Source organism: Haliotis asinina, chromosome 4 (assembly GCF_037392515.1).
Source record: "Haliotis asinina isolate JCU_RB_2024 chromosome 4, JCU_Hal_asi_v2, whole genome shotgun sequence".
Classification (NCBI taxonomy): domain Eukaryota; kingdom Metazoa; phylum Mollusca; class Gastropoda; order Lepetellida; family Haliotidae; genus Haliotis; species Haliotis asinina.
Genome location: NC_090283.1, coordinates 32,158,474 through 32,186,448, shown reverse-complemented (window position 1 = coordinate 32,186,448; position 27,975 = coordinate 32,158,474). Strand labels below are relative to the sequence as shown.

General features: G+C 39.2%; 1 protein-coding gene across 2 annotated transcripts in view; it reads left to right on the top strand.

The window, feature by feature from the left end:
* Window positions 1–27,975, top strand: part of LOC137282446 (neuroligin-4, X-linked-like) — a 132,211-nt gene that overhangs the window by 91,572 nt on the left and 12,664 nt on the right. For both annotated transcript variants that reach the window (XM_067814196.1, XM_067814195.1), the window contains exons 2-4: window positions 2,917–3,066; window positions 8,265–8,450; window positions 12,668–13,469. In XM_067814196.1, coding sequence (XP_067670297.1) covers window positions 2,917–3,066; window positions 8,265–8,450; window positions 12,668–13,469 — 1,138 coding nt within the window. The remainder of the gene's footprint in view (window positions 1–2,916; window positions 3,067–8,264; window positions 8,451–12,667; window positions 13,470–27,975) is intronic.

The window sequence follows — 27,975 nt, the reverse complement described above, 5'->3', positions numbered from 1 at the left end:
AACACTGCATCCATGCCCTTTCCTGTAGCCACAATGAATATGAGCTTGACCTTTAGACGACGCAAAAAATACCATTACAGCACGTCAGTAAGCAACAGCGCTACACTTATATCACTAACTTTACTCGATTAAGTTCAAACGCGGAACCTCTGAGTGAAATTGAGCAAGGAGACTTATTATTATACGTGTCAGATTTCATCAGCGTATAATATACGTCGTATTACTTGCCTCTCACTCTTTTTGAGAAATTAATATGAAGCAATCATAGCATAAAATAGAAAGCTATGTTTAGAGTGAAAGTAGCCGATCACTGAGAGGTTTATTACGAGGTTGTCAAAACTGAAATGCTAGCATTGATAAGTGTCTTACTCGTTCATAGCTTCATGTTAGATGCTTGTGTTGTATTGACGTAAGGGTATTGATCCATGATCACTGATCACTGGACAGCTGATTACGTAAATGTATTCGAATATGAATATTTTTCATAAAAAAAGAATTCACATATAATTTAACAAAATGATGCGCATTTCCATGATCGTTTTTCAGGAAGGTTCATTTGGGGTTTTTTTTAAAGCGAGCAACAAATCGAATCTTGACGTGTATGGACATTCTTTTATCAAGAAAAATGTTTAAGATCATCGTTGACGTGGATTGGAGCAATGCTTGAAAAGACAGAAAATCGACAATTGCATCTTCACAAGACGTTTATGAATTAATTGTCAGTGTTTCATTGTCAAGGAAAGGAAAAAAGTCATATTTCAGTATGATTACACCCATACAATATTCAATAAATGTTACATTAATTTTAAAGATACTGCTTTCAGCGAAGTATGCGTATTGATTTCATGATTTCAAGGCAGAGAAGAGCGTTTAAACAAATAGCATATCGAGACATGGCTTACTGATTCAGAAAACCTAAATCTCTGCGTTGCGTGACTGTGACGTTCTAACGCACGAGGCGGTGACAACTGATGGACACAGGTTGTTTATCCTGACCCGGAATGCGCTAAGTTCCCCGCTTTTGTGTTGTTGGAACGGTGTCGCGGTTACTGTGAAAAAGAACTGATGACATTAGGGCTCCTGACTGCAACGAATTCAATTCTTCCAATTGTTATATGACTTGTTCTCATTCCCCTACTGAAGCGGTATGTCTAATTTTGACAGCAAGGGGCTTCGGCATATCGTGCTTGATAGAACGAGTCGAGATCTCGTAGATATTTTTCATGGTCAAACATTTCATGGTTTCATTACCAAGCATCTTTAAACGTCATCAGAATTAACAATGGCTTACAATGGCAAGACACTAGTAACAACAATCACAAGTTAATCGACAATATATGAAGCATGCCCGAATCCCTCTTACAGAAAGTTTCAAAGCATCGTTTAAAATATTATAAACTGCTGAATCCGTTGAATGTTTAATCAAGCGCACTGACACGAGTGATTACACTGAACTGCAAACGCGTCATTGAAGACCGTCATGAACTGCAACAACGTAATATGTTCTCGCATTTTAACGCATGCCTCTCTACACAGACCTCGTCGCTACGGCTACAACAATGCCGATGCGAGGTAAGACTTGAACTCAGTAACTTTACTACACGAAAAGTTTAGTTTAGAAGTTTAGTGTAATGAACAATACATGTATCAGATTCATAACATTTTCAATTCTGAATACGCAAATTAAACAAAAGAACACAACACGCACCTTAGCTTATGGTCAGATATTGTTCAAATGTAAAAGCTGTTCAATCACTTCGAAAAGAAGATTTGGGTAAACTAATATCCCCTGTCGATTTCACCGTGAGTTATGATAGTGATTTCATTTAGACAAAGTTGAATAGTTGCAATGTCATTCTACTGAATTACGAGAATTGATTCCTCTGTAGAAGTACCTCTTTGATTCCATCATAAATTCACTCAGGCGTATGTTATTACTCAGTTTCATTTTTAATAAACAGCGTGTTGGCCAAATGTCTCTGTTAACACAATATGTATCACGGTAACCTTTGTGTTGATTGTTTCTTTTGCAGACGTTGATTATAGTGATGAATCAATTTCGCGTCATCATAGCTAGATATTATTCATAGCATATTGAATCTAATCATATCTTTTCATGTTATACGTTTCATTTTAACAGAAATACCAAACAGTAGTAAGCACGCTAGTTTCAGATACATGACACGAACCTTCATTTATTGCATCTTTTGACATTTAAATCGTAATGTATTAAGAAATGTGAGATTTTGACAGACACAGAGGACGTAGCATTTGCATGGAACTGCCAACCCACGTGGCTTCAGATCTGCGTGAAAATTCATCACGAAAACAGGGTGTGGAAAGTGACTTTTCTTATAAGGAAGGTGTTATAGTGATTCACTTTGAGACTTTAACCCCAAGCAGTATGCGTTATCGCCCCAAGTTATCATTTTGATCTTCCTTTCTTTAAGTATTTTGACAGTAATGGACCTCATTAATTGGCTTCACATGCCCTGAACAGTATGCTCGAGTATCCTAATCGCCCGATAGTGTAAGGGGCGAATGGTTGTACCATCTGGCAACTAGTCGTCCCTTGGAGGTCTATTTGTATTAATACAATCTATATTAATGCTTGTTTCGGGCACATTACTTCACTGAAACATTGGTTCTTCACTGGTTAAGTCAACATGACGACCCCCTTGCCTTGCTATTTCTACATGAACAACCTTTTTCAAGTTGATCATCATTCTGATCAGCAAAAGAAACGGAATGATCTTTTTTTTACATGAAAGACATAAACACGAACGCACACTATCGTTTTTCGAGATTTTATTTTTTCGAAACTTGCGTTTCTTTTGCTGTTCAATATATTTTGTTGAATATGATCCAATTGTACAAGCAAAACGTACGTATTTATTGAGCACCTGTATCTTTCAGAATGGAACGACACTGATCCCATGCCAGTGATGGTGTTCGTCCACGGAGAGTCATATGAAACTGGAACAGGAAATGCGTATGACGGAAGTGTTTTATCAAGTTATGGTGACGTCATAGTCGTCACCCTCAATTACAGACTCGGAGTTCTTGGTAAATTATTTTGTTATCTTGATTTTTTATCTTGACATAATGCGATTGTTGAATTAGGTGATTTTCACTACACAATGTTTATCTTCATATTTATTGTCTTGTCTGAAACCACCGGATAATATTTATTATCCTTAGGTAATTGCAGCAGTAGAGAAAGATTATTTGGAATAGAGTATTCTGCTTTGGGATTGTGCATGTTATGGATCAGGAACATAAATTTGTGTGCAATAAAGTCTGTTCCTTTTTTCTGATCCCGGTATGTGTTCGTAACCCGGAAACAGATTATAACGTCATATAATGCTGTAGTAACAACGACTTCGGTAACATGTGAATGAAAAGCTTTGACCTCTCTCTCTGTCACATCACAAACAGCACAGTAGCTGCGGTTCTACATATATTATATCGCTTACAGCATTTTCACAAGTTCATCAGCATTCATCTATTAATTTTCAATTATGAGACCATTACAAATGCTCCCACTGCGATATCAAGTCGTCCTAAAGTAGTAATCTTGTTTAAGTGAAAATGCTTTTTCTTAAAGGTCCATGACTTATGTGGGTTTGCTTCTTGGTCGAACAATCGACCTTCCATTTACTGGTGAGAGGTATCCCTTTGAATACCTAATGGTTACTTTAGATGACTGTAAAGTCATTATGTGGATCTATTGTAACCAACAATTTGCGTTGAGACTGGGATTGTGGGTTCATCTAACGCCATTTCTTACAGTGATCCAGTTATCTCATGGCTTGCCAACTTAGATTTGGGTGAACCTTGTACTAGAAGGTTGGGACGGGATCTAGAAATTCATTTAAAAATAATAAAACGCATTCTGAATTTAATGAAGAGATGATAAGCAGGCTTCCAGTGTCAAATTATTAATTGGTGTCCAAGAACATATTTTGGAAGCTATTTACATGATATTTAATTCACTCAAGAACATTCAATGGTGTATATCCGGAATGCCATTGCAGAATAAATAACAACTGCATTTTATCAACAAAAACATGCTGCACAGCACGAATGATGTTTTAACAAATGATTCACATAAAGAGCCTTGCCTGAAGCGCTAATCAGCTCGTTGAATTAAGCTCTGCTTTTCATCCTGAAATGCGAATGAATTTATCATATGCGTTTTGTGCCTAAAGCCCTTCCTGTTTTGCTCTTGCGCGAGAGTGATTTGATCTTGGCATGCCACTTAGGTAATTTCACCAGCATAGCTGGAACAGTGTTTGTACAATATGCCGAAATAATGTTTACGTAAATGGTTATAATGATTTACTGGGAATAATAGCCAATGTCAGAACCAAGAGGAAATACGATTACAGTTCAAATAGGCTGGGTTAGCCAATTTCTATGAGAGGCCTTTGGCGCAGTCGGTCATAATTGATAAAGTTTAGCGTTGTGAGCAATTCGTGAATTCGAGCGGTAGAAAAATATCCGTTCAGAATTATCCATGTGCTTTCTTTGCAACCGAGCTGAGACCAGGCGTCTTCAGGAGACAATTGCCAAGAATATCTTCATAATTCCGCCTCGGGAACAAAGGTCCAGGCCAGAAAACTATCGATAGAACTCGACGAATATAAAACCTCTTCCCTCGGGGCGAAGACGTCGTTATAAGAAGGAGAATAGTATTAAAGATAGGTTGGAAAGATGTTGCCAAACAATTGAGCACGTGCCCAGGACCGTTTGCAAGTTCCAAGTCAAGAAACGAAAAGGCCAAACGAGCAGTGCGGACCAAAGTCCACAGCCGAAGGCTCTTAGACCTGCAGATGCAATTTTATTCATAGATTCCGAAACTCGTGTAGGTTCGAGTTTTATTGGGGAAAGGTAGAAGTGATAGCAGTACCTCTGAGGGAAGACTCTAAAGTACGTTTCCGATACTTTGTGTTGAATGTCTGACCCTGGAGTATGTGCATTGGCAGGGCTTGAAAGGAACTTCGCACATTTGAAGTATGGAGGCACTGAGTGATATCAAAAGTCGAATTACTCGTGGTGACGTTCTTTTCTGTAATGGAAGAAACTAGTATTTCGCAAGCATTTGTTTCTTTTGATGAGTGAGTGTGTTAATATTTAACGTCACATCGGCAGCGTTGCAGCTACATCTTGACGAGTTCTTTTGATGAAGCAGCAGATATTTCGCAGTCTTTTTTTTTTGTTTATTACTCACATCGGGCAGAAACTAGAAACAGTGAAGACAAACAGGGTGTAATTGAACCGTGTACAATGAACTTGCGTAATGCCTGGGAAGCGGTTAAATCTTATCACCATCACCACGGTCTTGCATGTAATTTGATATGTCCGATAAGGGTTTAGGGGTTGAATTGTAATTAGAGAAAGCCTATATTTGACATTCAACTGAGCCAAAAAATGTAGTTATTACAGATAATTATCTGTATTACAGAAATCCTGAAATAACTCCCTGTTGCATAGTATGGCATACAGACCTTGGAACAAAACAAATATATCCAGACCGTGAGAGTCTAGAATATGTCATAAGTGTACATGCTGAAAGTCTCTGGGATTGGGTATGCATATTTCGAGGTGTGTACGAACATTCTGAAATAAATAGAATACAAAATAGAGAAAACAAAAATGTAAAATGAAATGAGTCCAGATTTTGCCCCATATTCTAGACCTCCATGGACTTTCTTGGCTAAGTTTGTTTCAAGGTCAGTATCTATGCGTTTGGGTTGTAATGTAAGTCTAGATTTTTAAAGTCGCTGGCTACTTTTTATTTTATATTTAATGGTTATTATCTACGAACATTTTTGTTTTGGTCAACTATGTTCATGTCAGAGAATACGTTTTAGTCCACAGATGTGTTTCTGTATTGCCGATTGTTTGTTATATGCGACTCCTTATTGATAACACGAAAACACATAGCTCCGTTAGCGTAGCCTTGATGAGTATATATGACATCGTCATTATCTATAGGTCGGCCCGATTTAATGTTATATGCGACTCCTTATTGATAACACGAAAACACATAGCTCCGTTAGCGTAGCCTTGATGAGTATATATGCCATCGTCATTATCTATAGGCTGGCCCGAGTTAATGTTATATGCGACTCCTTATTGATAACACGAAAACGCATAGCTCCGTTAGCGTAGCCTTGATGAGTATATATGACATCGTCATTATCTATAGGCCGGCCCGAGTTAATGTTCTCGTCTTGGCACAATACCAAGGAAGAACTTTCATAAACGGTTTTATAGACTTAACGTGACAAACTGTGAAAGTAAACACTAATTAGGTAAGAAGTAAAACCTCTGACATTAATTACGTGCTAAATAACGTATACGTCTGATTGCAACGTTTTGCTTGGCTTTGCAGTAAACATTACTGTCCATATAGAGTTACTGGTTTTAGGTAGTAGGTTCATAACATTCAGTTTTGTGCTTCCTTTACACAGGAGTATGTCCTGTGTAAAACAGCGTCTTTATGAGTAGGTGAGTTTAGTTTTGCGCCGCTTGTAGCCAAATTCCAGCAATATCACTGTGAGGCACACTATGGTCTTCACAAATATTACCCTTTTGGGAAATCGAACTTGAGTCTTCAGAGGGACGTGCGAACGCTTAACCAAAAGACAACCTTACCGCTCAGCGTCCTTGTCTAGTTTGTACTGTATGAGATTATCGTAATCAAGTCTTATATATCGGTATTATGAAGACTGGGTTTTCAGGAACCTTTGTTTGTTGTAGGATGGAACCACCGAATCGATGATTTGGTTGAAAATAAGATGCATGTCATCATATACTGTCTGCATGGTTGCTTTCCGGACTGTCTGTTCCAGAGATGAGTGTATAGAGACCACCGTCTTGTAGCTGTCAAGTTGCTTCGCGCGGCATTAAATTATAAACGTAATATATTATAAAAACCCAACAAACAACTCATAACAGTATGAAACAGTATTCACCTTCTGGACAATATACAATGAAGTAGCGTTCTTAAGAGCTCCTTGTGCAGTCTTTCATAAGTTGTTCGCTCAATGAAATCTCGTAACAGAAGTAAATATTATTGTGTGTTGTTTATGAGCTGAACATTCTTTCTGACGCCAGGCTACAGTTTATATGTCAGTAGACTAATTAATACTGTAACCACGATATGTCAGTAGACCAATCAGTTTGTACGTCTTTTTACTCCAGGTTTTAATCATTGGCGGTATCCATAGTCTTTTGGTCACATTAAATGTTGCTTTAATGTCAACCCGCGGCGCGGAATTCCAGATTACAATCGCCTTTAAAATATAATATTCGGATTCTGTACACAAAGTGGCATTCTTTATATTCCGACGATTCTTACTGATATTTGCTTGCTAGCCACGCTTCAAGACGATGCTTTGTAGATCCGCCATGTTTTAAATAGGATACCCGTTCCAGGAAGTAAAAGGTCTCAGGGTTGAGAAAGTTTTGCCCAGTTATATTTCATATTATATATATGAGCACGAGTCGTTGAATGTTTAAAGCTCCAAGGCTTGAAGATCATCTTCAAGCTGTTGATTTATATGATATCACAGTGCGATAGATTCACACATATTCAGACTAATGTGACACGGTCCTATTAAATTCATTCTTAATAAATATCTAGTTCTGATGTGTCCCTCATGACATGTCTCACTGCATTTGGTGTACGTGACAAGCTGAACACAGAATGACATTGAAACACCGTTGTGTCGAATTTGAAAGAACCTGCGCAAATATGTCCTGTTATCAAATATTCGACACATCCGTAAAATGATTATAAAACACGGAGTAGTGAGAAGTGTTTTACGCCGTTTTTAGGAATATTCCGGCAATGTCACGACGGGGTAGACTAGAAATGGGCCTCACACATTGTACCCATGTGGGGATTCAAACCCAGGCCATAAAATACGGAATACACATGGGCCAAGCTTTCATTTCTAGACAACCGTAGGTTCGACTTCTTAACATTCGCAACAGCGGTGCAAGATTGCATATTATATTTAGTTAGAAAAGTGTGCATGTTGGACGCTGACAGAACTAACTTCAGTACATGGGACTAACGGCCTCGCTGACCTGTTTGACACATGTAATCGCAACACCGTTAACAGATGTTCATGACGTTAATCACTGGATTGACGATTGTTTACTTGGTGTAGCTGCAATGTTGATGGGCGCGGCGTTTAGCAAGACACCAGCACTATTTGTCATACAAATGTCAAACTTTAATGTTTCAGGTTTCTTGACGACGGGGAACCAGGCTGCCATGGGGAACTACGCTCTCCTGGATATCACTCAGGCTTTGCACTGGCTTAGAGAAAACATCGCCAGTTTTACTGGTGATCCGCAACGGGTGACACTGTTTGGTCACGGCCATGGGGCCGCTCTTGTCAACCTGCTGATGCTCTCGCCATTTGCGTCAGGTGGGATTTGGTTTGTCGGGTTCTGAATGTAATGGTTCTTTAATTTGTGCTCACACATAGAAATAGTTTCTAAATCACATTATTTTCCTTTACCGCCCAGGCCTTCTCTAATACCAATTCCCCCGATGAAACAAGCCGAGATTTCCTCAGGTTCAGGAATTCACACCTAATAAACTTTTTTTTTTGTTTTTGTTTGTTTGTTTTTTTTTGTTTTTTTGGGTTTTTTTGTCAATATAAATGGAAATATTTGTTTCTGTCAAAATAGTTATACATTCAGAAACTGAGGGTTAATCTAAATTTTTAAAAAACTGTTTCTTTAACCATGCCAGTTCGTTAGTGAGTTAGTTAGTGGGAGGGTGAGTGAGTGAGTAGGTGGGTTGTTTGTTGAGTGAGTGAGAGAGTGAGTGTGTATAGATGGGCACGTGGGTTGGTGTAAGTGAGTGAGTGTGTGAATGAGTAATGTCGCGTTTAGTGATATCATTTACAAGGGACACCGTGTCTCCGGCATGACGAGCGATGCTTTTTAACAACCTCACCGCCGCTCATCTGCCTAAGGCTAATGTGTAACCTCATATCAGTATCATAGTAACTTGCCTGCGGATACGCAATAACTCTAGATACGAGAGCATAATGACTCCGGTTGTGACATTAATACCATTATCAGCTGCCAATCGAAATTGTAAACATATCAAGCATCATTATGGTTTCGTTCTATGAAACCATTCATCGATGTTACACAGTGAAAAGTGAAACGCTCATGACATTTAAAAATCGCAATGTTCCTAACATAAGCGGTTTATGTATTACGCTCCCCGTGAAGATCCGGATTAGAATTGATCTGTATAAAGTCGTGCTTGCCGTTGAAGGCGATTACCGGAATCGGGTGGACATGCTGGCTGACTGGTTGATGGATGTCATCATAACCCAGTTAGGTAAATCGATACTCATGACGTCCACCACTGGATTGCGTGGTGAAGACGCGAATTATATTCCTGGAATGTTGCTGCGTGCCTCAAACAAACGCAAGACAAAATATAGTAAAATATAATAATTTCATGTACACATCAAAGCAAAGATCATTATAAAGATTCATATATAATACCGACGCGATGCCCAAAAATCATTTTTAAAATTTGATTAGCATGATATCATTTTGTATTTGCTAAAAGCACCTGATCCATTGACAATCCGTGACCTAGGACAGTGAGACAAAAGCTATGCGTTTCAGCCATGTTCAATCTATATCAATCCAAACGAGACAACATAGTTCATTTATTGAAGTCCTCCTATATTAGCCGTGTGCGTGGCCTTCCCAGTTGAAGAAGTAATGAGAGTAATGGATGATGACAAGCCGTCGGTATTCATAGACTCCAGTCTCCCATAATTTGTTTCGGATCCCTGACTTCTGTGACACGTCCATCCGAGATGCAGCAGACTTTCACAAAGCAATACGTCACTCTGGGCGAGTCGCGCTTGCCTTCCGTTTTCAATGAGCTAGCGAGTCTTGTAACAATTTTCATTTCTAAGTGGTCAGGTTTAATGTTGCTAGAATCCCCCAGAGTCATACCGGTCACTGCTAGAACATCAGCAACACTGAGAAACACGGACATTACGTTCATAACTGGAATTAATGTGAGATCAAATACAGTGAATCTTGGAAATTGAAATAATTCTCTAATTCATCTCTTACCATCACGGGATTTCGTGAATCAAGTTACAATAATTAGGTTTTGAATAAAAGGAACGAACTCTAATTAACCTGATACTTCACACACAAGCGCACGAACACACACGCACACGCACGCACGTACGAACCAGTATTTGAAGTAGGAAGAGTGTATGTTCTTACACGTGTTAATTACCCTATGTATACATACATACGAAAAAAATAGAAATATCTGTTTTTAATCACATTGTATTATCATAAGTGGGTGTAGGTAACAATTTGATCTATATGAGTGAGTGAGTGAGTGAGTTTAGTTTTATGCCGCACTTAGCAATATTCCAGCTATATGGCGACGGTCTGTAAATAATCGAGTCTGGACCAGACAATCCAGTGATCAACAACATGAGCATCGATCTGCGCAATGGGGAACCGATGACATGTGTCAATCAAGTCAGCTAGTCTGACCACCCGATCCCGTTAGTCACCTCTTACGACAAGCATAGTCACCTTTTATGGCAAGCATGGGTTGCTGAAGGCCTATTCTACCCCGGGACCTTCACGGGTCTGATCTATATGAAGATTCGATTACATGATATGAACTCCCAATCAATAGCATGAGGTAGATACTTGCATAATGATTCTGAAAAAGATGTTAATCCTGTTTAGTTGTAAGCGTCCGATTGACAACATTTATACCTTTTTTCCACATCGACAGTCCATCAAATTCCAAGCCAAGCTATAATCAACCCTACATCTGTTAACAAACACTCAATTGCAATGTCTGTACTTACTTCCCTGAAAATGCCAATGCGTAACCCCTGCACTGACACAAAACATTCCCCACAATTGAATCGAACAATATACGTGCAAACCATTAACGTTGTAAGCGAAGGATATATGTGCTGAACGCCATCGTATTCAGATCTGGATGGATAAAACATTGATACATGTGCGTCTGGACACTGATCCTGTCTACATAAAGGTATTTGGCTAAAGGGGGTTGTCGTGATCTGTTTTCCTTTACGTATGATCAGTGTGTATCTGGGTGAAGTTATAATTGGAACTCGGAGACATGATACTCTGCAGATAATTATTATCCGCCTTAAGGATCAAACAACAGCGTGTTTGTGAGTTTTAACTGATATCTCAGTTTATATAACATGGCATATTTTGGCAGTTAATGTCTTGATGAATACATCATCCACTTTGTAATGTCATGTTATGTGAGTATTATTACATTATGATCCATCAGAAACCAAGTTAAATACACAGTTTATATTTGGTAGAACCAACTTCCTGACATCCTCTCGCCTACATCCTGGACAATGCCATGGCTCCAGTGTTTACCACCACCCTTAGCCCGTTTCCTTTCGAAGTAAATGAACATTTTCAGCATCTCATCTATTTGTGTGTCACTTTCAAACGTCTGGCCTGTTTGTCATTTCACACATTGAGGAAAAGAACGCCATTATACCAATGGATTTACGTCAATCCTGGTTTAATACGTGGCCATTATTCTCGAAAAAATCTCGTTATTGTATTTCGCAGGTGCTGAGCTGCACCTTTCCTTCAAGACACGTCCGTGTTGGCTTTGGCACAGACGGGCGATATCACATGGCAATATATGCATTGTTATACCGTGATCTACAAATTCATTTTTGTATCTAATCTCATGATGTCGTATTGTATCGAGCAATGAGACCTTAGGCTTAAACTGATGGACTACTGACACCAAAACAGGGGGAGTGCGACAATAGTAACGTTTTGATATGTTCCTCGCTAAAACCGTTTGCCAGGGTTTTTAATAAGTAAAACAGGAGTGTTGCCAAAGCTTCTGCTATATAATCCTTTAGCAGCAACAAGTACTAGCTCTAAACCAAAAGTAGTACAGACATACAAAAGCTGTGAAGCAGCCAGAAGCAAAGTAAATGTATCTGAAGCACCCCATGTTTTGAAGCGAGCTGGTCTTGATAATAATGTACAATACACACATTGTGTTCGGTTGTTTTCCTTTCCTTTCCTTTGTATCAATAATACATTGATCATTATTAAATCCAGAGCAGAAGAGTCTGCATCTTGTTATTGCTTTGCAAATATACAGACACACTCTGCAAACATACAGACACACTCTGTGTGTAATATAAGGAACACTAACATAATAAATTATTTAATTTACACATCTGTAAGCGTGTAAATATTGGTACGGCTAACATTTGTAATATGGACATCGAATTCGGTTACGATTTCACGCTGACGTCTCTTTAGAACGAGTACAAGATTTTAGACGTACATGATGGTACAGCTCACACCATGTTGTAATATGTAATGGGTTATGATCTCAAATTGACATATCCTTTGACCGATGTTTGTCCAATAACAACGTTAAAGTGATGCACATGTCCCCACATTAAACATTTTCTTTCACAGATCGAATGTTAAAACTCTGTCACTAACGTGTTCAGATTAGCCGTATTCCAACACTGGATATTTATATGTACCTTCACATCAACCCATGGAACTATCAGTCTATCTTCACTATTTCTGTTTGCAGAAGGTCGTGGTCCGTTCTTCCAAAGAGCCATCATTCAAAGTGGTTCTGCACTGAGCACCTGGGCCGTGTCCTACGACCCTGTTTGGTGTACTCAAAAACTTGCCATCAATGTCAATTGTAGCCGGTTCATAAGTGATTCCCAAAAGCTCATCAGATGTCTCAGGGAACGTACGTACGAAGAGCTTGTAAATGCAGTTCCCAAGGCACCGAAGTATTATTCTTGTTTTGCGCCATCCGTCGATGGATGGTCGGTGCTTCCAAAGAAGGTAATGGAGATGATTAATGAGAAGAAGATGAAGTTTGCTTCGGCCAAGGTGATGTTTGGCATTACCAAGAACGAAGCGTACTCCTACCTAAAACAACAGGAGATCAAAAAGGGAATATCTGAATTTCGGAAAACGCAAATAATCAGAACGTACGTACAAAATGTTTTCCGATACCACAGACAGAAAATATTCGAGATTCTTGATCACCATTACACAGACTGGAACCGGATATCAGATAAAATTTCCAAGAGAAACAACATCATGGATTTGCTAAGTGACGGGCAGTATGTTGCACCTCTGATGGAAACAGCCCAGAAACATGCAGAAACAGCCGACACTTATTTATATGCATTTACGTACTCTACCCAATCAGAGAATTCGCAGGATGTACATGGTATCCATGGTGATGAACTGCCATATGTTTTTGGTGCTCCTATTGTTGATGGATTGTCTCCCTTTCCCTCCACTTACACCAGCGCAGAGAAGATGCTTAGCGAGGCTGTCATGACGTACTGGACGAATTTTGCCAAAACTGGGTGAGTGTTACAATAGTAGACTTTGGATTGCTGTACAAGTAAACGTGTTTTGGCAGTTTCTTTTCAGGAAAAATATTCAGCTCATATGGATGTTCGATCGAACTAATGTACATTGTATTGAACTTATATATTCAGTCATTTCCCGAAATAGACTACCGACATTATTTTCTCATTTCTTATTTTACGTGCTTTATTAATAGATCTAATATGTGATATTTATAATTCATTCTTTTCTCAAATGCATTTTGGAAATAATAATATAACCAATCAGGAAATTATAATATGTTGTTTTATGAGCTAGAAAGCATATGGTTTACATGTTCTAACATGTTCATTGTTTATTTTCATTTTAGTTGTTTTGTTTCGTTTTGTTTTGGGTTTTTTTTAGGGGGGGGGGTATTATTGTTTTGATTTTTTGGGTTTTTTTTGTTTGTTTTTTGTTTTCTTCATTTTAAAAAAAAATTTGTTTGTTTGTTTGGTTTGAAAGAGAATTACTTCACTATGTTGCCAAGCAACTGGAGTCACTTTTTTCGTCCTTGGTGGTAAACAATGTGCGAATGTATATACAGTTTAATTTATCATCGATTGACCTAAATTCCGAATGCGTTTTCATTGTCTAAATGCTCTTTCACCATGTTAAACTGTTTAACCCTTGTAGACAACATTTCTCATAGGAGATACTAATCTGATTTTGATTGATTAGTGAAAATGGGTCTGATTGGCATTTAACTGGAGTAGCGCTCTGAATTCACCAACTAACGTTTACATGACATTTTCGGTGCTCCAGATAGTGTTTCAAGCAGTTGGGTATTTACTCCCATGTCTAAATATGTATGATTAATTTCCATGTTTTGAGAAGTAACTAGCATCTTGTATACTCCCACTACTTTTTAAGAATTGAGTACTTTTACACAGTGTTTCTTATCCTTACTGGGTACTTAACTCTGCTAAATATATAAATATAAATGTATATATTTGACAGCCATTTCGAAATACTCAGCATGGAAGTCATGTGACTTTTAGTGTAAACCGCGGACAGTAGCTACGGCTGTAATAGTATATCTATATATAGGCATCGCCTAACATTAACTAATGTTGTTGTAGAGTTTGGGCGCCACGACGAATCATACACAAGTCAATTTAGTTAATTGATTAATGTACGCAAGGTATTATAGGCCTATTGGGTTTTTAGTGATTCTTGTGAATTTTTGTACTCCCATATTTGTAATTAATTGAGTAAATGTGATTTGTATTGCGCGCCTTATCTGAAGATCTGCATCTTAGAAGTACAGTATGTGCACATTTTATCATGGATATCCACGTCGTGGTCCGAGACTCGATACAGATCCTTGTACCATTGTCAAGCAGGGATGTTGAGAGGGTGAATATATACTCAGTGTAACAAAGAAAATTGTTGTTATTATTATCATCTCGGTGTCTGTATCGAAACGTTGGACTGACGGAATAATTAACCAACTGGTCATCCACAAAGATAGATAAAATATTAGCAACACGCTGATCATTTTTCAGAACAGATACTGTCTGATTTTCATATGAACGTAACCCTTGCTTTAATAATAAATCCCATTGAGAACATGTACCTCCTCGAGGTCCTCCTCTGAAACAATAACACACAAACCGTGATAAAATAAACCGATAGGCTGTCTGAAATTTTTAAAAATATAAATTACAATTCCATAATCAGCTTATCTTTTGAGGCTGTAACGCTAGACTTGTTCCGCGAGCACATTATCAGTTGTCTGCTGGGGAATGAATTCAATTTCCAATGTCAAAATAAATTGATTTTCTCGAAGTGAATTCCACGTTAAGATAATTCGACCTTTAGCTTCAGTCAAGGGAAAAATAAATTGAATATTCGCCGTATTCGTGAAATATCGACATTGTGAGGGACGGTCAGGTATAACTGGACATTAACATTAGAGTGACAGTTTGACACAGACGGTTCCGACAACATGTTTTTTATAGATAATGCAACACACTACACACCTGATGCAGACAGTGAAGATTCGGGTTAGAACTGATCTTCAGTAACCACTGTTTGTTGTAACAGGCGACTAAAGGGATCAGGTGGTCAGACTCGCTGACTTGTTTGACACAAGTCATCGGATCCCAAAACGTAGATCACTGCTCATGCTGTTGATCACTGGATTGATCACTGGTCTAGTCGAGTATTTACAGGTCGCAAATATATGCCTGGTATGTTGCTGAGTGCGGCATTAAACAACAAACAAAACAACTAACACATGATGCATGCAATGTGACCAAGACTCTGATACTGGTGAAAATGGAAAGTGAATTATATCTACATCTATCTTCTTTTGTCATCTCAAGCGAAAATCTATTCACAGCGCACGGACGCGAATCAGATAGAGGAATAATGTATTCTTTGTGTTCATATTCATTTAGAAAGTTCAAATTAAACTATTATATTTAGCTAAGAGACATTTGTAATTCTAGCGTAAGCTCTTCTCAGTAAGTAATTTGCAGTCGGACATCCGGTAAAGCGTTTGGACCAAATATACAACTCAGCTATTTACAGATATAACTGAGAAGATGTAAGATAAAATTTGTGATTACTTCGAAGCCATTTCATACCTCGGAATATCCTGTCAGTTTAGCTTGTCAGTCCAATTACCCTTTCTATGAATCCATCGCAATTTGTAAATATGAAGTCTATCATCAATATTTACGTTTAAATGTCTGGGACCAACTGCATAAGTTTTACATCGGAGAGGCTAGTCCTCTTAGGTCCATTGAGCATCACCCTATCAACAACACTGGAATATGATATCGATCTGTGAGGCCAGACAAATCAGTGGTCAGAACCTGTAAACAACAGTCTAGACCATCGATGAATTAATGGCAAAATTTAACTAGGCCACATATGAATGATGGTCTTCCGTCCCAGCAGATGATGTTCATCCATAACAGTCAGCACTCCCATCTGATCCTCATTAAACGGCTTCATTCTAAAGCCAGGACTCAGATTTTCGCCGGGCCTGTTGACTTGGCAGATGTTAATAAATCTGTTTATTGCCACCAACGAGCTATATTTTGATTAAAGTAATTTCTTTGCGTAACTGCTAAAGATAAAGAAAGTGCATGATACCATTATGTAGAAGCATGATTGAGCCTGATCCATTTGTGAAATGAGGCTTGGTTTGAAAATGTCTGGCCGGGCTAAATGTCAAAATGACCACTGAGAAAACCTTCCGTTGCACATTGACCAATTCACTGTCCAGATGAATTCTGTACGGAATAATATAATAACCGAGGGTCAAGTCTTGTTGTTGTGGGTGTTGTTGGTGGCGGTGGTGTTCTCGTATAGAAACATAAATGACATAGAATGTTTTCATCCTTACGAAAGATGAGATCCACAAATCTTTACTCACTCAGCGTACGTATAGCTGTTCTCTCCTAAATCGGATACAGTGCTGAAGAAAGCTGTTTTCGTGTTAAAACAGATGTTCAATAAAGAGCAGGTGCTAACACTCATTTTGGCTCTAAATGTAAATGCCATCTGAAATTAGATTGGTTGCACAAAGAGATTATTGCGGCGGTCGGTACATGCTTTTTGTTACAAGTGTTGGGAATGTTGTCTCAGGATAGTCCCTCAGTACTTAATTCTTGATGTAAACGTCGACTCAAAGGTGATGTTTAGAATAGTTCAGTGGCTTGGCTGATTGCCGGCGTGATCCTCGATGGCGGCAGTTGGTTTTCATTTTTTCGGCCACCGGTTGCCGTCTCATTTTCAGGACAGCATGTCCGTTAGCGTTGCGCGGAGAAAATCCACTGAAACACCGAATCCATGCGTATTTAGAGATGCCCAGAGTTCGGAATACTTGTCTTCAGAGGAATATGAAATGATTGCTTTTGCTCAGATCTCTGGTCATAGCTCATAGGCTTATGACAGCTTAAGGAAATTCCGTGGCATTAGATATGCCTAATTGGACCATTGCATAGCTGTCAATCATGATGTGTCTTAGCAAGTAAGCTTGCGATCTTTTATTCCATGTAAATGCTTCATTGACTGAAGAATGGTAACTGTTACCCAGATGCTTTAATTCTGAATCGAATAAAACTGTCAACTTAATGTCCTGAATGAATATCGTATTTTCAATAATTGACTCGAAACTGATGTTTCACAACACATGAACTCTATGCAGCATTCCGTTGTCATGGAAACTGATGCCCGGTTGGCGTCATGGGCTTCTTTTCAAACATACGAGATAATTTGATTGTGACGAAAAAACTGATTAGTGCCCCAATCATGGGCCTTTTAGAAAAAGTATTTTCGCAAAGAGTCTAAAGAGGATTATTACTTTAGGAAAATTAGCAATCGCATTGGGAACAATTGTAATAGCTTCAGAATTGAAGTAATAGACGCAAATGTTGAAGGATTTGTAAAAATGTTGTCATCAATAAAAATGATGTGGAACCGCTACTAGTTTAAGTAATAACATCTCGATTCCCGTCAGTATGCAAAATGACACATGAGAGAGAGAGAGAGAGAGAGAGAGAGAGAGAGTTTTGATGTGGCCGTTCTGATAAACCTGTTTCTCTATTTACTGCAATTTCTCAGACGAGAAATGGGTCCATTAAATTCTGCTTAACATTGATTCTACTATAATTGAATTTCGCCCAGATTCACCCTTCCGGATTGCGCATGTTTCATAAACTTTACTTTAATCTTTAGGCATGACCATGCATGTCATTCCGACAAGCCTCAATTCGATACAACGTTTAATGCAGTTGTCCAACCGGCAACACTGTGAAAGCTATTTGCTTCATGCCATTTGGGTACATGTTATACATACTTCATTCATTTAAAACCTTGCACTCTTAGACTGAAATACAGAGACCCAGGCAGTTCCGATTAACAACCAAACTGCGCTTCCCCTTTTCAACGAATATTGAGATGAGGAAACCCATTTAGAACCCCGTTGGAAAAAGCAGACGCCCGGAAAGCAGTTGCTGACTTAAAAGGTTCCCAGGGTTGCCCAGTACCGTCGGTCTGTGATGCCCGATCCGACTTTGAATTCCTTCCACTGTGTGTATGGTCTTCACCTCATGCATGCTCCGGTCACCGAGTCCACAAGGCATTGAGGAGTTGAGCCATTTGAGTCAGGCTTTTGTTTGCCGAAAGTCTTTATGAAGTCAATCATCGAAGAATAATCCGCAAATGACCGGTGTCACGAAAGCTGAAAGTTCCTCCTAATGTGAGCAACTTGAGACGGTGCTTGTCGCTTATTAGTTCTCATTGACAAAAAGGGGAAAAAAACAATAGCTCACATCAGTTTCAATTTGATTTTATTCAGTGATTTAGAAAGCCACTTAACGATTCAATTACCATTATTAGGATCTTAATTTATGGCACACTTGGAGGCGGTCCTGTCTGTGCCAAGGCGCGAGAACATTAGGCAATGTCGTAAATCATTACGTCTACTTAGATGCGACCTGTTTCCCAACAGTATAGCGTACGGCGCAGGCCAATTTAATCTCAGCCTGACGAGGTGGCACTCAAGAAATGATTGCAGTTTGTTGAAACGTTTGACCATCTCGGAACTAGGCGCCTCAACAACGCTGTTCCCATGCATTGATTGTAAGCAGTTACTCTAATCTTCTGAAGGATCTTTGTCGAAGACATGGTCAATTATTGGCTACCTATAAAGCTATGCTCAGTCAATGAGATGTTGGCTGTGTTTAGAAAGGGACATTTATTAGGGCTTGTTCTAACAGATTTAATACTCTCTTCACGGCAATGCTAATATTATTTTGGTAATCAAACTAGTTTTCCGAGCGGGGTATTGCTATCAGACTTAAAATAACATGAGATCGATATTTTCCCTTATTTGAGGACTACAGTGAGGGGTGGTATGCGGCGCCAATAACGCTAACTCGGTTAGAGAGAGTATGGCGGCATGGAGCCATCGGGAGTCTGTTACAGTCGTTATCTTCTGTAGACGGGGCAGGGCGACTAGCACCACCTTCTTGTTGAAGCCGTCCAGATATATCGCCATGAATTACATTATATGATGCACCTGTTATGACCCTCTGTTTTTATGTTCTGTGCGTCAGTCTAATTAACAAGAAGATTCTCGAAACGTTGGTTCTGAGTGCTGAGCAAACACATACATTTTGACACTACCTTCCTAAAATCGGGCATCATTCAAACCCGAGTGTCACACATCCTTCAGTATGGATATCTTATAATTGGTGTGCAGAACTGTCACAACAATTTGCAGTAAATTTGAAGACAAACATTCATTACACATGGAAAGTGTTTAGACAATATTGAGACACGTATGTCAGTGATATCGTTGCCGTTTTATCCGATGCTGTCTTTGTTGCAAAATATGGTCCCATTATTCTGCTTTAAGCTTTCACCTTTGTTTCATCAAATATGTCTAATACCTCAGCAGATCTATGATGACCCTGTGATCATTATCATAATGGTATGTTCTATTCTTCTTTGAGGTACTCACGGTTGGTTTCTTCGTTTTACTTTAGGGTTTTTGTCTCATTTTTAAAAAAAACACAGAGTGAGTGAGTAAATATTAAGCATCACATCGGAAATATTTCAGCCATATTATGACGAGAAGAAGTCTATTGTATTGATATCAATATGAATATGACAGCATTTACAACGTAAAAACCTGTATCGAAGGACAGTAAATATACGAGAGTATCACGTATATGACTTTTAAACTAGTACGGCATCATGAAATAAAATGACAAATATCACGAAAGTCACTACAAAATAAAAACGGGTTAAAGATCACCACCATATTGGGTCCAGGGGAATTACAGTACCTTTGCTAGCTGCATGGACCCCAGTTATCAATACAGAAATCAGCTGAGATTATTGTATGTCTTAATTTTCTACTGCAGTTTCATACGCAGACTTACGTCCCCTGCACAGGAACCCATGCTCGAGTTTCCCAGTTCTGAATCTCCTTGACTTTTAATATATTTTTGTTTGTCAGCACTACACCTGTGTTCTATCACTTTAAAAACACGCCGGCATATAACTTTAGCCCTGATTAAGGCAGCGGAGACATTCATTTAGTTCGCTATAACCGTTAATTCGCTACTCACGAGTTCGTTATTCACGTATAATTTTAATGATATTATAAAGGGACCATTGACGGGACTTTTAAATTTGTTCGCTATATCCGTTTGTTCGCTATATCCGTGTTCGCTATATCCATGTTCTACTGTATATATTAAAATCGGCGTGAGTTCGGGATGAACGTCACATGGTACAGTATTACAATTTTAGAAGATGGCATGCTGGCTAACTATTCCCGAAACTTGTGTAGCCCTGCGAAATGCTTAAGCCCGTTCTTAAGACGTTATCTACGATCAAAGTTACAAATTCTTAGGGCTACGAACGTATCGAGAATAAGGGGCCTTGTGTGTAGTAAGTGAGTTTAATTTTACGCTGCACTCGACAGTAATCCAGCTGCATGGCGACGGTCTGTAAATAATTGAGTCTGGAATAGACACTCCAATTACCAACAGCATGAGGATCCTTCTACTCAATTGGGATACGATGACATGCGTAAAGCAAGCCAGTGAGTCTGACCACCGATCCCATTAGTCGCCTCTTTCGACAAGCATAGGTCACTGAAGAGCAACTCTAACCCAAATCGTCACGGGTCTGCGTGTTTCTAACTGTTCTCAGCCACGTTGTACAGGTGAGTTATTTAGAAGCCTGTCCAATCAAAATTGGCACACCTGCAGAATTAATTACCTCGTTTAAAAAAACCTGAGTATGCCTTCCCAGTGAACCCGCGCATAACGCTGAAATAAAAGAGTTAACTTTGATTTGGGTCTACATAGGTCTGATGTAACGAAGAAATTTTACGTCTCCTTAGATATCAACATCTCTGTAGGTTTCTGCATCTAATGGAAACGTGAAAGAAAATTTGTCAGACTCCACTCGAAAACACCCATTAACCTCGTGAAGGTTAAGGACTGTTTTATCCTCAAAGCGTCTGACCCTGGGGGTCGTTAGCTTGATGTTCTTTAAGAATTAAACCTTTCTAAATAATTCTTTGTAGGAGACAGGCATGGGGTAAAAAGTGACTTATTACCAAAAAACACCCGAAAGTCTCTTATTGACCACGATAAGTGCATTAAACCAGCCTGTTACCGACTTTCTCTGGACTTTAGATGATTATAGACAAAGAAATACAAAATGGATGACTTGCCCAACGTGTAACTCCAAGTTTCAGACACTCTGTCTGCGCATGCTGGGTCCTCTACACATTTCAACAGTGCTTGTGAAAACTCATCTCCAACACAAAACCAAGAAATATGGGATCACATTCAAAGTTCATGTTACAGTGTTTGATGGTTCTGTCTGGAAATCGATGAAATAAAGTTGATGGTACAGGAATAAGTTGCCCTTTCGTCAAGGTGTTTGAGTTGCTTGCCATTTCTTAGCTCACCTTACATTACGCGTGAATGAAAGATGAATCGTGTCGATTGTAAATCAGCACAGATATTTTCTATAGCTGCGGAGGGTGTCTGTTGAGTATAATTGAACGTTTAGTATCTAATAGTGTATGGTAGTGCCCATGGTGGGGGACCTGGTTAAGGCGCCGGGCTAGGTGATCCAGCGAGCTTCAGGTGTCGGGATCGAGCCCACCAGTGACCGGGTGTTTAAAAAACCCTTTGTGTGCACACTCTTTCAGTGTTGTCACACCCCATTGTGTACAGTACGCTATCCTATGCATGTATAAGGGCCCACGAATCCGTTGTTATATGACCAGATGGTAGCGACTTGAGTACTTACAAACACCTAGTTGATGGTACAACAACGTGCCGTAAACTTGGCCAAACTGTGAGTATGTTTCCCAGTCCACTCAGCTGTGAATGGATTCCTCCTGAAGATCAAAATGCCGTAAGAACTCGGTGCGTTTAGTGGCTCGAAATGTTGTATCATCCCCGGGGAGTTGCGATTGATAATACGATGTGCCGCTGACATTGACATCCAATGAAAACATATACCAGCGTTTTGAGCATATCCTAGAGGCGTGTGTACTGTGCGCTGTGAGGATATCCTACAATAATGAAGTTAAATTATAAAAACTGTGTTTCAGATAAAGACATACGTGTGGGCCTGATAAAAACGCATTTATGTACGTCTTTTTACCGCGTTAATGACACCAGTGAACACCGACCGTGCTGATAAACGGAGAAACAGTCAAGAAGAATCATCATGGAACCAACGGTCATATCGCTTTCACGAATCCTTACAAATGGGAAATTAACACCGTATATGCAATGCCATCAACTCGCATATCTATATTAATTGCAGGAGACGCCATCCATTTATATGTGACTATACACCATAATGCCACTGCAAGTTGCTCTTTCCACATCACAACCCGTGTAATATTAGCTGCCACTTCCCTTTAGAGTCTTATTAGCTAGGAACCCCATGGTCAACATGTCGCAGTGACCATTGACTCTGGCCGCACGAAAGTCAATTTTCTTTCAAGTCTTGGTCAGTTTGATGTATGTGTCTGTCTGTAGAAGCTATGGGTCATTTGTTCATGAGGTGATTTCATTGAACTGACACTACTAAAATTAACTTCAACAACGTTCAGGACGCCTTTGGTCTAATGATCTGTCTTTCCACAATCATCCACTTGTGTTGTCAAGCTCCGTAAAAGCCATACGTGGATGTGCTTTTGAAGTAAAGGAACAAATGTTTCTACAGTAAGTGCTGAGTTTATGTGAACTAGACGTTCTTTAGTTTTAATCGCTTATAAATATGCTTTTACGCCGCTGTTAGCAATAGTCCAGTAATATGTGGGGGACACCAGAAATGGGCTTGACACTTTGAAAGCATAAGAGGGATTGAACCCGGTGACAAGCGGACTCTTGTACCATTAAGCTAACCCACCATACCATTTAATCGCTTCCTATATTTGCCATTGAACAAAGTTCATTTAGCACAGTGTTACGAAATCAGCTCAACCCATTTGTATGTAAAAAAGCAACGCTTGCAAAGGATGACTTAATGGCTGTTGTTTGTTTAAAAACGAATATTTCATGTTAAATGTTTAGAAATATACACGTAAGTTTTGTTCTGCACAGTCATTTGCACCGCAAACACCCGTCGTAATAGTAACAGAATTATTGACCACATAGAGAGTAGTGACGTCATGCACAAGCATTTATACAACGGGGCGTCTAGAGCCCCTACTGTCTATGTAGTATTGCAATTAAAGCTACGAATAGGTACCCGTCATATGTGGAACTCATACTATGCTCACACTTTCATGGGTGTATATGCATATTCATATCTCAGTCAGGAATTGCCAGGAATAAACCCGTGATACTGGTCGTGTATTTGCAGCCTGGTGAAGACATCACCTAACGGGTTTAACACATTCTTAGTTATGCTTATTTGATATTCGTCTCTATGTAGACGCTCTGTTTATTGACTCGCGTGAAGTCTTCCATCATGATATAGTTATTAGACGATGGAGAATACAAGGAGGCTATAAGTATTCATACGCTTCTGATCCACTGTTCATCCTGTCTTTATGTAAGAGATAGGTAATTCCATTGACTTTTCTACATACTTTCACTTATGGAGATTGCCTTTACGAGACTCCTGTCTACACTGTGTTGCTAAATTGACCTTATTGATTTACTAGTGTGTCGTGCGAGTCATGTTATTGATTGCGTTATTTCAAACCGTTTCCAGGGTCAAATGATTATGGATTATGGGTAACGATGCCCGTCCTCAGTCATTAGACCATCCAACACCCGAGCACAGAGCTGTACCTTCAGAGTCATGATGTGTTTGTTTAATGTTTGACGGTATTGTTTTGTTTGTGTGTAGTCTATGCATTCATGGGCGATTGTGTAGCGTAGTGGTTACGGTGTTCGCTCATCATGCCGAGGACCCCGGTTCGTTGATCCCTCACATGGGTACTGTGTGAGAAACCCATTTCCAGTGTCCCCCACCCCTACACACAGTGATATTGCTGGAATTGTGCTCAAAGCGACGTAAAACTACATTCGGTCACTCTATGGATTATGCGTGATACTGAAGCTGAAAGAAACACGGCCATTGTCCACGTAAATGAACATAATCCGTTCAACACTGGTCTATTGAAATCTCAATAGATTTAAGGACAGTCTAACAGCTGGGATATGTACAGTCCCAAAGTGGTTTGTATTTCCACTATGAAAAAATGAACATAATAAATACAGGATTAATAGATGGTTTCGGTGAATAGAAACATGATGTAGTTGATAAAGATGTACACGAGCATATATAGCGTCGGTGTGGCAACCCATCATTCAGTGTTCTTTGTCTATTTGGGCAGCGGTATAGCCTAGTGGTTAAACCATTCCCTCGTCACGACGAACGCCCAGGTTCGATTCCTCAATCACACAATGTGTGAAGCCTGTTTCTGGTGTCCCTCGCCTTAATGTTGCAGCAATATGGCACTAAACGGCGTAAACTATACTCATTTACTCTTTGTTTATTCATTTAAAATCATCTAGCTCAAACGGCGTAAAACTACACTCACTCTTTGTTCATTTATTTATAATAATCTACCTCAAAGCGGAGCAAAACTATACTCAACTACTCTTTGTTCATTTATTTAAAGTCATCTAGCTCGAAACGGCGTAAAACCACACTCATTCACTCCTGTTCATTTATTTAGAATCATCTAGGAACGAACTGATGTTCTTTCCATTGTTAATCGCGAGAGATAATGTGATGGTATAATGTCAACTTGACTCTTGCGTGCAGTGCAGTTTTACTTAGTCTTATGAAAGGAAACACCTGTAGATGGTTCGGAAACAAAACGGTATGGGTGAGTGATTTTACTGTACCTAACCTAACCCTATTGCCTTTGCTTCCTTTCCGTCGATGTAAGTCTAAATAGGTATTCATAAATCTAAAGGGGAAGACGTTTGAGACCTTGCGCCTGGTGAGAAAAAGGATAAGATATATTTCATCTAAATAAATTATCGCTGAGCACAACAAAATCATACCAACTGACGGCCAGACTTGAGAGCATACGCTAGTCTTGTTTTATATGTGGAAAGAATTTCTAAACTGTGTGAGTGGAAGAGTGAGGTGAACAGTATTTCAAACCCATCCCAGTGTATCAGTCAGGTTTGGGTAGAAGCCCGAAATGACGCCGGTCTCAGTGGGGGAAACCTGGTGAAACCATCAAGGCCGGCTATAAAGCTTATAAAAAGCTATGCGAATATGGCTAACCCTAGTCTGGTGACATTTAAAGCATATCTTCAGGAGTTAGAGTTACCTTCAGAAGAGAAAAAACATTCCAATAAATAAGCAACGTTCGAACCCGGTATTACTGAGTGACGTGATATATTTTATCAACTCAATTTAGAAAATCCCATCATGAAAAATTAAACATGCAGATTGAAGATACTGAAATAATGAACAGAGATTCAGATCTGAAACAGGCACGTCGGGCGTATATGAGAACCATAAAGTTATCCTCTGATAACGGCGCTTCGCTTCAACCCGTTGAAACTCATTACTTCTCTAACATACAGATCCTATAGATGGGACATTTCCACTTCCTCAATTTTGACAGTGTGTAAACCATAACTTTGTAATACATCACAAATGACGCTTGAATTTACTTACTATAGTACCAATTGTGCTGGGCATTGAGTACTAACAGACCATATTTGACATTTCCCTTATCGGAGCACAGCAATAACTCAACTCCTTATCAGCTGTTCGCTGAGAATATAATGCTAGCTTCACCATGCTGAACCGAGTACTGCAATCGTTTTTACGGTGATTTTTTTCTGATTCAAAAAAGGCCCAAACTTGGCGCCAGCATGGATCGATATTCATTCGCTTTGGTAAAAGAGCGTCTTTCTTATGGAAGTAAGTTATTATTTGTATTAGATTACACACGGAAAACCTTCGATAAAAAACGCATTCATGGTTATTCTAGCCTTCCCTTCCCAGGACCTTTTGGTTTTTGATAAAAGAGAATGTACACATGAAAAGACAAGTATTGCAACGGTAGATTAATGTTTTCATCTGTTTCGCGATGCTAAAGATTACCACAGTCCCGGTTACAGCATGTCCACATCATAAAAAGATTTAAAGGCCTTTGAAACCGACAATATATTAATATATGTGCCATGATTATAGCATTGTGTTCAGCGGCAAAGTGGGTCTAATCGACCTTTTCGGATTTCTTTGCGAACAGAAAGGACAAAAACGTTTGTCAATAATATATAAGACTATACTAGTACATGTACATATTTGAGGATATTGTAATATGCTAACTTGACAAACTACTTACAAGTTCAAAGCTGAAATCACTGGCTTTTTGTCATTACACTGTTATTGATTTTATCGTGAGATATGTCCAAAAAGAGGAGCCAAGCATTAATTTTTTTCTCATGTGTAAACAGAAGAAGCGATTGTAATGGCACTGAAGGCGACAAGTTGGATGTACAGACATATGATTAATAGCTTGTGATGACTTTGAGCCTGTTCTGAACATTGATCGAACGGAACGATCTGACATTTATAAACACATCTTTGCTTCAAAGAAAGTCATGCATAAGAAAAGTGGCAAGTTAAGTGGAAGAAGGCACTGGTCTGCTAGTGGGCGTGTCACAGAAAAGCATGGTAGATGAATATATATAATAATGTACATCTTATTGCGACTGGTATGTGTTCGTTTTGTTTTGTTTCTTGGTTCTATTTTATCTGTTCTAATCATTTCTTTGTTATTTATGAAATTAGACAATACGCAGCTGTATGTAAATATATTAGTGAGTGAGTGACTTTAGTTTTACGCCACACTCAGCAATATTCCAGCTATATGGCGGCGGTCTGTAAATAATCGAGTCAGGACAAGTCAATCCAGTGATCAACAACATGAGCATCGATCTGCACAACTGGGAACCGATGATATGTGTCAACCAAGTCAGCGAGCCTGACCACCCGATCCCGTTAGTCGCCTCATGCGTCAAGCATGGGTTTCTGTTTTATACGTGTTGACAATAGCAGACTACAAGGGCCCAGAAGGAGTTCCTGCAGTTTTGTTTGTATGTTCTTATTTATTTTTTTTTTCATTTTGAATACCGCACTCAGTAATGTCCTAGTTATATGACGACAATTGTAAGCTATAGGTTCTGTAACAGACAATCCTGCGACTGACATAATGAACACTTATGCAGTTTGAAACGCAGTGGCAGGCATCGACTACGTCACGTGCAATTGCTGGCGTAAGCGAGTTTGGCTGTCCGATCTCTTCAGTCACATGCATGTCCTCACAAGCAGAGGACGCTGAAGACAAATTCCAACCTTCATCGTCAAGGTCCTGTAGAACATGACGAGCGTACAGTTCTGTTACATGTCATTCCAAATGCGGATGAACATGATAATGCAAACATATATGTAAAACGTACCTCACTGAACTTCGCTTTATTAAACCAA